The following is a 12,073-nucleotide window of genomic DNA, read 5'->3' on the forward strand; positions in this document are numbered from 1 at the left end:
CAGACATTGTGCTGAGTAGCTCACCTGGGTCATCTCTCTTGATCCCTTGAGCGACCCTGTGAGGAGGACACGTTACCGTCCTCAGCTTTGCAGACGAGGAAACCGAAGCATGGAACGATTAGCTCTACCTCGCCCAAGGTCCCACAGTTGGCAAAAGGTGGGGCTGGGGCTTGGACCTCTGGCTTCTGGAGCCCACGCTCTTAGCCACTGGGCCACTTCCTGCCTTGAGCAGATGTGGGGCTGGGACGGGCAGTTTGGGGTCTTTTTGTCCACTACATAGGAACCTCCAAGGACCACAGATCCTCGGTTCTGATCCTCTTTTCTAGACTTGTGTACCGAGACCAGAAAGGAACCCCTCCTCTCAATCTCTGTCTCTCTCTCTCACACACACACCAGGGCCTGTGGGGCAAAGCAGGACCCCAGCGACAGCAGGTGTTGTCACAGCAGGGAAATTGGGTAATCCTCAAAGCCCCTATGGGTCTCAGAATCTGTGATTCGAAAAGTCATCTCGGGGTCTCGTCCACAACAGCCAGCCTCCCGTCTTGGTCGAGCTCATTTGCCCAACTCGGGGGTCTTGGGAGAGGGTGAAAGGAAGTACCTCAGAGGCTCAAAATCATGCCCACCCTCCAGCCCAGACACTGGGCACCAGCAGGCTCCTCCTCCCCAACGCCCAGGCCCTTATCAGGAAAGCAATTTGGGTTGGTGGGGAGGGGGAAGTCCGAGGCCCCGGGCTCTGGCAAGGTGGGTAGGAGAGATAGGGAAGTGGGGAGGGGGCCGTGGGGCCCTGCTGGGAGGGCCTGAGGATGGAAGGGATGCCAGGAGCCAGCGCTGTCCTTGCTGGCCTGGCCTCTTGACATGGTCCCAGAGCTGCCTTCCCTCCTTGCCAGGCAAGGCGCCCGCACCTTTAATTAGCGAGCAGCAGCCTCTCCCCGATTCATCTCAGTCACTGTTTAATTAGCCGCGCACAAGGCACCCCTACCCCCCAGCTCTGGGTTGAGCAGCCTGCCTCTCTCACGGAGGCTGCCACCACCTCATGGTGTCCCCTCTCACACACACACACACCCCACCGTATTTATTCTGCTCCCCAGAAGGGGGGATGGGGCGGGCACGCCTGGCTGAAACCTCAAGGAGATTCTGGGCACTGACGCTTGTATTCAAAGCATCCAGCAAACATTATTAGGGCTTCGAGTCTGCGCCAGGCTGGCGCTGGGCGGAACCCAGGCTGGATGGGGGTGGCCGGCCGCCGTCCTGTCCAACTGTTCCAGAACGGCTTTTCCCTTTGGGAGGTGCCGGGACACCTCTCCAGCTGGTCCCAGGGTGTTGGGAAAAGCTTAATAATCCTCCCTGTTGCTCCCCCCCCCGCACCCCGCAACCAGAAAGGAACGACTGTTTCTTTCTTCGCCTCCCTGCCCCAGAGCCCAGCAAGCCCCCCGGAGAAGGCTGCATCCACTGCGGGGGAGAGGGCCCTTCCTCCAGCCGGGCCTCCGCAGTGCTCAGATCCCAGAGGCCCGGGCCGAGGCCATGGGCAAAGGGAGGCGGTGAGGCGTCTCAGCCCCCTTCTGGGGCCTTGGGGGCACAGGAGAGAGCCCACAGTGTGTGGCCGAACCAGCTGCCCTCTGTTGCCCTGAAGCAGGGCGGAGCTGGTGGCCCCGGCAGCCGCGCTCACACCCTTCCGGGCAGAGCCGGGGTGCCACCGCCTCAGGGCAGCCAGCTGGAGGCTGGAGGCTCAGGTTCCAGCAGCCCTGCGCCCCAGTCCCTCCTGTGGCTTCAGGCAAATCAGCCGCCCTGGGGCCTCAGTCCTGCCCACAGAAGGGTGCCGGCCCCCCTGCTCTGATATGGACTAGGGACACGGAAGGACTAGCGCTTTCTCTGGTACTGACCATCTGCGTGGCCGCGGCCAGCCACCAAACTGTGCCGTGCCTCAGTTTCCCCATAATGTCTACCTCGTGGGCTGTCCTGAGGATTAAATGATTCACGATGTTTAACACACTCAGAACGGTGCCTGGCAGAGGGAGGAATCATTGGCTGTTTCTGCCATGATTTCCCCTGCTTTTTACCGATCGATATTTATTGCCAGGTATGAGGGACTTGGTGGTGAGTAATATGGCAATCTCCCTGCCTTTCAGAGTTTTCCTTCCGGTGGGGGAGGCAGATGAAAACAAGTAAATAAAGGAAAAGTGCAATTGCGTCTGAACAAAGTCTGCGGTTTAGTTAATAGTAATGTGCCAGCGTTAACATCTTGGTTTTAACAGATGTACCATGGTCAGGTTAAGTGACGCGGTGACGTGGAGAAAAGTGGATGAAATGTATACAGCGACGCTCTGTACCGTCTCTGCAGCTTTTCTGTGAATCTAAAATTATCCCTCCCCCAAAAAAGTTTATTTAAAAAATACAATTTCGGGGGGCGCCTGGGTGGCGCAGTCGGTTAAGCGTCCAACTTCAGCCAGGTCACGATCTCGCGGTCCGTGAGTTCGAGCCCCGTGTCGGGCTCTGGGCTGATGGCTCAGAGCCTGGAGCCTGCTTCCGATTCTGTGTCTCCCTCTCTCTCTGCCCCTCCCCCATTCATGCTCTGTCTCTCTCTGTCCCAAAAATAAATAAAAACGTTGAAAAAAATTAAAAAAAAAATACAATTTCGGGTAAGGGTAAGCGCCATGAACAAAATAAACAGGGCTAAGATAGAAGAGGGTGTGGGGGCCGTTGTAGACAGGGTGGGGTCTAGGAGGGTCTCTGTGAAGAAGTGACACTTGGGAGAAACTGAGTGATGGGAAGGAGCCAACCTTGGGAGATGAGGGAAGGGCCTGCCCCAAGCGGACCGGCAAGTGCAAAGGCCCGGAGGCAACCACTGCCTTGGGAGGTTTGCAGTTCACCCGCTGGGTGGGAGAGGCTCGATGTGGGGAGATGCGTTCAGAGGAGGAAGTAGCTTCCCTTCAGCATCATTTTGCCCTTTCAGAGGACAGGAAGGAAGGAGACTCGGCAAGAGCCTGTTTCTAGCTCTCTGGTACCTCTTTTTTTTTTTTTTTTTTTTTTTTTTAAAGTAAGCTCTATGCCCAACACGGGGCTTGAACTCACAGCCCAGAGATCAAGAGTTGCACGCTCCACCAACTGAGCCAGCCAGGCCCCTCTCTAGTAGCTCATTTTAGTCTGTAACTTAGTTACCCCGTGGGGGTAATGCGGTCATTTTGCTTCTAGACAAGCCGGTGGGCAGGTGGAGACTCGGCCCATGTCACAGGCCTGTGCTTGGAAGGGACACCTCCTGGGTGTTGAGGTTGTGCTGGGGTCTCACTGGGAGACACTGAGCGGGTCCAGGCCTGGGTGTGGCTACGGAGGGGTGGGCCAAGCCAGGCACCCTGTGGATGGGGTCTCTGGCCAGCATGAGACCATGTGTCACAGCAAGGGAGCACCTCTGTGTGATAGTTACGTAATCCACTCCAGTAACAGTAACATCACACGTATGTCATACAAAATTCTGGAAGTCCAAAACAACAGATAGGATGACAATTTAGATTCCCCCCCCCCACTTTTCCTCCCCAGAGATGCTGTCTGAGACCCATTCCTTGCAGTCTGGACGACAACTCTTGGACCACACCAGCGGACCATCGGCGGGCCCCCTGGTACCACCTTCCAGAAAGCCCTAGATGCAGGGCTGTCTTTTCTCATCCTCATCCCCAGCCTTGCCGTGTGTGTATTGAGCCCTTCACGTTAAGTCAGAGTGAACTGGGGCACAGGCAGGTTAAGTCGCTCTCCCACAGGGTTCAGACTCAGGGACTCTCTGACAGCATTGTACAGATGAGGAAAGCGAGGCACAGAGAGGTTGTGCGACCAGCCCCCGGTGACTCTGAGCGGGTTGAGGGGCCGGGACCTGAGTCCGGCTGGCTCACTTCAGAACCCACTGCACCGCTGCGGCACCGTCCTGGGAGAAATGCCCCCGACTCTGGAGCCCGCTGGACCCAGGACTGATGTCCACCACTGCCTGGCTGCATAGCCTCGGGCAAGTCACCGTCTTCCCTGCGATGCAGCCCCCCCACCCCCAGGACAAAGAGAAGGAAGCTTTCCTCTCAGATGGCTTGAGGGTGAGTGCAAGTGGTGGAGAGCTCAGGCATGGGGCGGGCTCCGGGCACACTGGTCTCACCCCCGATTGTCATGATGGGCAGGAGGAAGGGCACGGCCAGGTGGGTGCTTCAGGGGGCCCTCAGCTCAGGTGGGGCCTTCCTTCCCTGCAGCTGTGCAGACAGAGCAGGGGGCTGGCCCACGAGAGGGATGGGTGGAACCCTCTCCCCACTGCCTCCCAGCACGCAGCCACGCTGCTGACCCAGGAGTTCTGAGGAGTCAGGAGAGGGGAGGGGGGTTTCCAAAGGTTTGTGTGATGCCCGCCCCCCCCCCCCCACACACACAGGCTGAGCGCCAGGACCCTGCGGGGGTGGGGAGGTGGCTGGGGCAGGATGCAGAGGAGGAGGCCGCAGCCAGAAGCGGGCACCCAGGTGCCAGCTTAGGCTGGATTCCTGGGGGTCTCCATACTGGCAGTGTGACCTCAGGCTGGTGGGCTGGCCTCCAGCCAGGCAGGCTCAGAAAACGGATTCATCTACCTGCCCTGCCCACCCCGGGATGATCAGAATGTTGGGGGCTAAAACAATCAGATTCTCCAGGACAAACCCAAATGCCAGTTTTTTCATCTGCAGTGTGCACCAGACTGTTAGGGGCCAGACTACTTTAGCCCCCCATCCGGTTCCCTTCCTCACACCCTAGGCCCTGAAAACCTGGGTTAGTAATAACAAGGGGGCCCTGGGATCTAGGTGTAGACCGAGGTCTTGGAGTGATCCTAGCCAGGCTGCATCAGAACAGCACCGTGGAGCGGAGAATGCTGGGACCGGGGAGGCAAAACCACGCTTGGGTTTGACGCCCAGCTCTGCTGTGTCCCTGGGCATGCTAACTCACCACCGTGAGCCTCATTTTCCCCATCTGTAAAACGGGGCTGTTATCAGGCCGAGATCTCACCACAAAGATAGAGCTTCTGACACAATGCACAACCTGTAGTAGGTGCTCAATAAATCACTCTCCTCCACTGACTAGCCAAGTAATCTTGTTTTCCAAACCCTACGGGGCCTAGAGACAAACTCTGGCACTTGTCCTGTATTCACACGGCCGTCTGGGATCTGTACTTTGGTTGCCAAATGCTAGAATTGCTGGAACATTTACAAGAAGATGGAAGAGATGATTTGCAAGTGGTGCTGTCCCTGCTAATGGGGCTTGGTGGTCACAGGGCCTCCTCTGCAGGTGCCAGGAGTCTCCTGAGCCTGAGACACCTCTCTCTTGCCCGAGGCTGGGCTTGCCCAACTCACAGAGGTTTCTCTTTGGCAAGTCCTTTTTCTCAAAGGCTCCTGACAAGACAAGACGCCGCCTTCTGTCCTGATGATGTCTGGGTGTTGCGTGTGGTCTGTAAGAGCCGAGGCTGCTGCGGAGGGTGGAAGGGGGCTGGGTCAGTTCTTGCTGGGCATCCTTGAGGGGCCTTCACGTTCCGATCCCCCCCTGACCCGTGGAGCAGGGCTGAGGGCACATGGCAGGGCGACGCTCGCCTGTGGGCCAGCATGACCGTGCTTGAAAAACTGGGGGTTTCTGAGGGGGTTTTCAAGGCAAGGAGGATGATTTTTAGAAAACGTTCTGTCTTTTCTGTGAGGTGGAAACTGTGAGCCAGATATGACCTTGACCATCAGTGTTTTTCCAGGAAGATGCTAAATTGATATTGGGCCGAAAAGGGCATTCGTGGTCAAATAAATTTGGGAAACACCACCATGAACATCCGATGGGCTTCCTCGCTGCAGGTTTCTCAGGCCCTTTCCTGAGCATTTGCTAAGGGCAGGGGCTGTACCTACCCAGCAGCCAGGCCTGTTGGAAGGTCATGTTCTTTTCAACCGTCTTTTCTTTCTTTCTCTCTCCCTTCCGTCCTCCCTCCCTTCCTTCCTTCCTTTCTTTTTTAAATTTATTTATTTATTTTGAGAGAGAAAGAGGGAGAGCGTGAGCAGGGGAGGGGCAGAGAGAGAGGGGGACAGAATCCCAAGCAGGCTCCTCACAGCCGCGCAGAGTCCGATGACGTGAGGTTCACACCCACGGACCGTGAGATCACGACCTGAGCGGAAACCAAGAGTCAGATGCTTAACTTACTGAGCCACCCAGGCGTCCCTCAAATTGTTTTTTTCAAAAAGCATCTCGTGAGACTAGAGGGCTATGGAACTCACTTCGGGAAATGCCGAAACGGTTGAAAATTTCCCCCTCCTCCATGTATGAAAGCTGGAGGACATGAGGGGAAGATGGGGGCCAAATAAGTTGAAAGGACTTGGAGGATGTTCGAACCTTTATTTTATTTTCTAAATGGTGTTTGTATTTATTATTTATTTATTTATTTATGGGAGAGAGAGAAAGAGTGCATGAGCAGAGGGGAGAGGCAGAGGGAGAGAGAGAGAGGGGGGGGAGAGAAAGAACCTTAAGTAGGCTCCCCGCTCAGTGCAGAGCCCAACTCGGGGCTCAATCCCATGACCCTGGGATCATGACCTGAGCTGAAATCAAAGAACCGGACTCTCAACAGACTGAGCCACCCAGGCACCCCTCTAACCTTTATTTTAATTTTTTTAATGTTCATTTATTTATTATTTTGAGAGAGAGAGCGACAGACACAGTGAGAGAGAGAGAGAGAGAGAGAGAGAGAGAGAGAGAGAACAAGCAGGGGAGGGGCAAAGAAGGAGGGAGACAGAGGATCCAAAGCAGGCTCTGTGTGCTGTCAGTGCAGAGCCCAAGGTGGGGCTCAAACTCATGAACCATGAGATCATGACCTGAGCTGAAATCAAGAGCTAGACTCTCAAGTGACTGAGCCACCCAGGTGCCCCTCCAACCTTTACTTTAAAGCTGGGACTTTGGGACACCTGGTTGGCTCATTCAGTGGAACGTGTGACTCTTGATCTCAGGACCGTGAGTTTGAGACCCACATTGGGTGCAGAAATTAAAAATAAACTAATCTCTAAAAAGCTGAGACTTTAATCCCAATTTTATGTGCGTCAACTCACAACCACCCTGGAGAGTAAACACTGCTGTCGTCTTCATTTTTCTGAGGGTAAACAGAGGCACAGAGAGGCAGGCTCTTCCCCAAGGTTCACAGCTCGTAAGCGGGATTTGAACTCAGGCTGCCTGAATGAGGGGCTACACACACAACCACCGCGCATGCCTTCACCACGGAGGCTGGGTTGGTGAAGCCGGCCCTGCCCAGCAGCCACACGCTGAGGCTCCTGTCTGACGGTTAAGCTTCCTACAAGAGGCTGGTCTCCAGTGTTCTTGGGAGAGTCTGCCTCCCATTTCACAGGAGGACAGTCTTCAAGCTCTGAATCCAGGGCCTGGGGACACCCAGTAGGTGAGCCCTGCTGTCCACAGCTTGCCTAGTAGCAGTCTGGCCCCACCAAGAGGCTCTGTTATGGTCTCATTTCATCTGCACCCCGGTTTCTCCATTCTTGCAGGAGAGGCTTAGAGGGGAGCCAAGACTCAGAGCGGGGAAGTAATTGTCCCAGCCACACAGCCAGGAGATGGTGAGGCTGGGATTCACAGTCAGGCAGTTGGATTCCAGAGCTGGGTGTTCAGGATTCAGGTGCCCTTGGTGACAAAGCAGTGGCTTTCCGGAGCCAGGGCAGGGGCACAGCAGCAGGGTCACGCCCCACCACGGCCCTGTTCTCCTCTGACTCGCCATGGCCCCTACCGATCCTCTACAGTCCCCCTCTGGACAGATACGCTCTCCAGTTCCTTGCTAATGTCTCCGGGCCTCCCCTTCCCAGCCTTACACAGGCCAACAGTCAGTAGCATAAAAACAGGCGGATAGGTTGCTGCCACCAAGAAGCAGTTGCCATGGAGGCTTCTCGGCCACTCAGGGCTTTATCTCCAGCTCCCGGAGCAGGGTCTTGGCCATTTCCTCCTTCTGGGGCGCAGACTTTTTGTTCTGGGTGTTTTTTCTTCCCTTTGGTTCACCGGTTCCTGGAGGTGGACTTGTTTGTCCGTCTGTGTCCATCCACAGACCCTCATTGGACACCTGTCATGGGCCTGGCCCCAGCTGGGCTGGCTTCCGTAGCAGCTGTGCTGGCCCTCACTTGCCCAGAGGGTAGGCAGGACTCCAGGATGCTTCCAGATTTCCCTGGAGTCAGGGGTGCATGACTGTATGGGCAGGATCTATTGCTTGACAGTAGGACAGGACGTGGGTTCAAATCCTACTTCAGTAAGTTAATAATAAAGACACAAATGGCCCATGTTTTTTTTTAAATGAGCAAAGGATCTGAGTAGACATTTCTCCCAAGAAGATATGTAAAGAGCCAATAAGCACACGAAAGATGCTAAACACTATTAGCCATCAGGGAAATGCAAATCAAAACCACATGGGATATCACATCATACCCACTAGGATGGCTCTAATCAAAAAGACAGATCATAACAAGTGTTGGCGAGGACATAGAGAAAGTGTGACCTTCATGTACTGCTGGTGGGAATGTAAAGTGGTGCAGATGTTCTGGAAAACATCCTCAGAAGATGAAACATAGCATTATCCTATGCCCCAGCAATTCCACTCCTAGGTGGATCCCCCCAGGGACTTGAAAACATATGTCCACACACACAAATGACATAAATGTTCGTAGAAGTATTATTCATAATACCCAGAAAAGTAGAAATAACCTGAATGTCTTTCAACTGATGAATTGAGAAATATAACATGGGATGCTACTTAGCCATTAAAAGGAATAAAGTGCCGACCGCACACTATAGCACGGGTGAACCTTGAAGGCATATTAAGTAAAGGAAGCCAGACACAAGCACCACACATTGTGTGAATCCATTTATATGAAAGGTCCAGAACAGACACATCTGGAGAGACAAAAAGTGGTTGCTTATGGCTAGGAGCAGGGGTTTGGGGAAATGGGGAGTGACTGCTAATGAGTAGGGTTTTGTGGGGGAATGATGACAAACTTAGCAAATAGTGGTGTTGGATGCACAGCTCTGTGAATACACCAGAAACCGTTGAATTGGACTCTAAATGAGTGAATTGTGTGATATGTGAATTACATCAGCATAAAGCTGCTATAAAAAGTTAGGAAATACAGATAAGCAAAAGAAAAAAAATGGTAAGGTCATAATCCTATCATGTAGAGACAACCCCTGTTACATTTTATTTATTTTTTTCCCCTGTTACATTTTATTTTATTTTATTATTATTCTATTCTATTCTAGTCTAGTCCATTCCATTCCATTCCATTCCATTCCATTCCATCCTATCCTATCCTATCCTATCCTATTCTATTTTGAGAGAGAGAGAGAGAGAGAGAGAGAGAGAGAGAGAGAGAGATGAGAAAGAGAATCCCATTATCAGTGTGGACCTAGGTGCGGGGCTCAATCTCATGACCGTGATCAAGGCCTGAACCAAAATCAAGAGTCGGACACTCAACCAACTGAGTCACCCAAGTGCCCCCTCCCCTGTTACATCTCAATGATACTCTCCCAAATTATATTGTTGCCCTACATGCTGCTTTTTCATTTGATAATACATGGAGAACATGTCAGTAAACCTACCTGGATGTAAAACCGAATCCTGCTTCAACCACTCCCTGGCTGTGGGCCTTGTAAGCCAACCTCAGCTCTCAGACACTTGGTCTCTCCACCTGTAAGTTGGGGTAACCCAAGGACCCCCTCCAGAGGAAGCAGAGAGGACAGAAGGAAGGACATGGCACACGTAAGGCACGTGATACAGACACGGGGCCCAAGGGAAACACTCTGAAGGTGGAGGCCCTGTTCAGATTCCAGCCAGGAATCTGAACTCCCGCCAGGCCCAGCTCCTTTCTGTGCTGTTCTGTATGTTTCCGACACATCATGGTTTAAAACATCCATGGTTTAAAAATAGGGAGGGTGGTCAGGCACTGACCCCGGAGGTGGTTGTGACCCTCTGGAAAGAAACCACCCTTCCCAAGCACCTACTGTGTGCCTGGCGTAGGCTCATGTTGTCTCCTTACAATACCATCAACCCCATGTGACAGATGGGGAAACTGAGGCTCAGGGAGCTGCCGCCTGCCCTTTGCAAACAGTCGAGGGTGGAGCTAAGGTTCATTTCCAGGTTTGCCTCTTGAAAGTCAGTGTCCTTGCTGCTTTGCTGTCCTCCAAGGAAGGGACACCTCTGAAAAGCCTTGAATCCTGTCCAAATTGGGGATTGGGCTATTATTTCCCAGACCTGGAGAGGGAGCAGCCCAAGGGGGAAGTCACTGCTGCTAGATTTTGAACAAGAGATGTGTTCATGTGTGCCTACTCGCTCTGAGCCCTCTGCTGGGCTGTGGGGACACAGTAGGGGCTTGAATTCGGTGTCTGCTCAATGCACAGGCTGGCAGGGTGGCCGCCAGGGTGAGCCAGGGCCCCACCTCCCGGGTAGGGGTGAGGGGCACAGGCTCTGCAGCCAGACAGTCGGGCTTGGAACCCCACCTCCACTGGTGACGTGGGCAGTTACCCCACAGTCTGAACTTGATTTTCCTGTGACAGGTAGGTGTAAGCTCTGAATAAGTTAGAGTGCCTGGGGTCACTCAGCGTAGCTCCTGACATGGGATGAGCTTTGGTATCACTGGGGTGAGCCAGGCTGACAGAGGCAGGGAGCCCAGGAGGAAGGGCCCCTGAGGGGGCTTTTGCCCACGCTGGCGTTTTGTATGCTCCCCTCCAGACCCAGCGGATTGGTGGCCAGCCCATGTGAAGGCTTGGAGACAGTTGGCCACAGCTTCCCAACCCATTGGCTAGGAGAGAAGAGGAAGGGGACACCGCCACCAAGAAGTCTGCCCCCATCTCCCCAGACAGGCTGGGTACCCCCTGTCTGCCTGTCCCAGGCGGTTTCTCTGTACCCCTTCAACATGGACCCCAACCGGCCTGGCCTGGTCTCTGTACCCCTCCCCTGCTTCCTGTCCATCTTCCCTTCATCCCCCTCAGCACCAACTCTAGGACAGCCACCTACTGGGACCCAGGCTGCCTTTGTAGTCCTGTGGACCCTTTTGTGTAGCCCAGCCCTGCCTCTGAGCAGCTCAGTGACCTCAGTAAGAGACGCCCCCCCCCCCCCCCCCCCCCGCCGAGCCTCCTTCCTTCCCTATGGTAGCAAGGTTAGCAGCTGGCTCCAGAGTCCGATTCCGACCCCCGCACTTACTGCTGTGGCCCCCTGGGAAAGTAACTCAGCCTCCCTAGCCTCAGTCTCCTCATCTGCACCTCCACAATTTGAGAATTCACTGAGAAAATTACATGTAAAAGCCTCAGAACAGTGGGTGGGACATAGCAAATGTTCAAGATATTTTGGCCATGGTTACTATGATCCTGGCCTCTTAGGACTGTTGCAGTGCCCAAGTCCTGCCCCAGGGACCCCAGCTCCAAATGCCAGGTCTGCGGACCCACATACAGCCTGGTCTCTGTCCCTCCCACCACCAGCCCGTTAGACTGGGCACTCTGCTTTGTAGGCCCCCGCCCACACCCTGCATGGACACGGTGTGTGCTGATGTCTGTTGAACAAACTAAACAAAAGACGAAATGCATAAAAAGAAGGTGGAGCGGGGAAAGTGCAGGGTCCACTCATTCGGTCACCATTCATTCTTTTATTCAACTATCGCCTGCTGAGCACCTGCTATTGGAGGCACTGGGGATCCAGCAGCAAACACAACAGGGAAACCGCTGCCAGGGTAGAGGGGACACTCTCATAGGGGAGCCAGACCCCAAAGGAAATGAATAGTGACACAGAGAGAATGCTGGTTCGTGATAAATGCCGGAAGAACACGTCCAGCAGGGAGAGGGAGGAGGGTACTGGAGAGGTTGTTAGCTGAGACAGGGGAGCCAAGGAGGCCCTGCGGAGAAGGGGTATCTGAGCAAAGATTTAAAGGAGGTGGGGTTATTTGTTCATTCATTCATTCATTCATTCACTCGTTCGTTCACTTGTTCCTTCCTTCCTCTTCCTTCCTTCCTTCTTCCCTCCCTCCCTCCCTCCCTCCAGGCAGTCAGCCAGTGACACCAAACATCTCCTTGGACCCGTTATGTGGCCTTAGCAGGC

The 12,073-nt window shown here is 54.0% G+C and overlaps 1 protein-coding gene across 1 annotated transcript; it reads left to right on the forward strand.

Moving 5' to 3' along the window:
• Window positions 1-460: 460 nt before the first annotated feature.
• LOC115511187 (uncharacterized protein C20orf203) lies at window positions 461-2,365 on the forward strand (the record flags this gene model as incomplete). Its single annotated transcript, XM_030311760.1, is given in 4 exon segments — window positions 461-688; window positions 690-734; window positions 736-848; window positions 850-2,365. Coding segments are annotated over 4 exon segments (495 nt in total), but the record flags the coding sequence as incomplete, so codon positions are not given.
• Between the last annotated feature and the right edge of the window lie 9,708 nt (window positions 2,366-12,073).

This window comes from Lynx canadensis, chromosome A3, assembly GCF_007474595.2.
Source record: "Lynx canadensis isolate LIC74 chromosome A3, mLynCan4.pri.v2, whole genome shotgun sequence".
In the NCBI taxonomy this organism is placed as follows: domain Eukaryota; kingdom Metazoa; phylum Chordata; class Mammalia; order Carnivora; family Felidae; genus Lynx; species Lynx canadensis.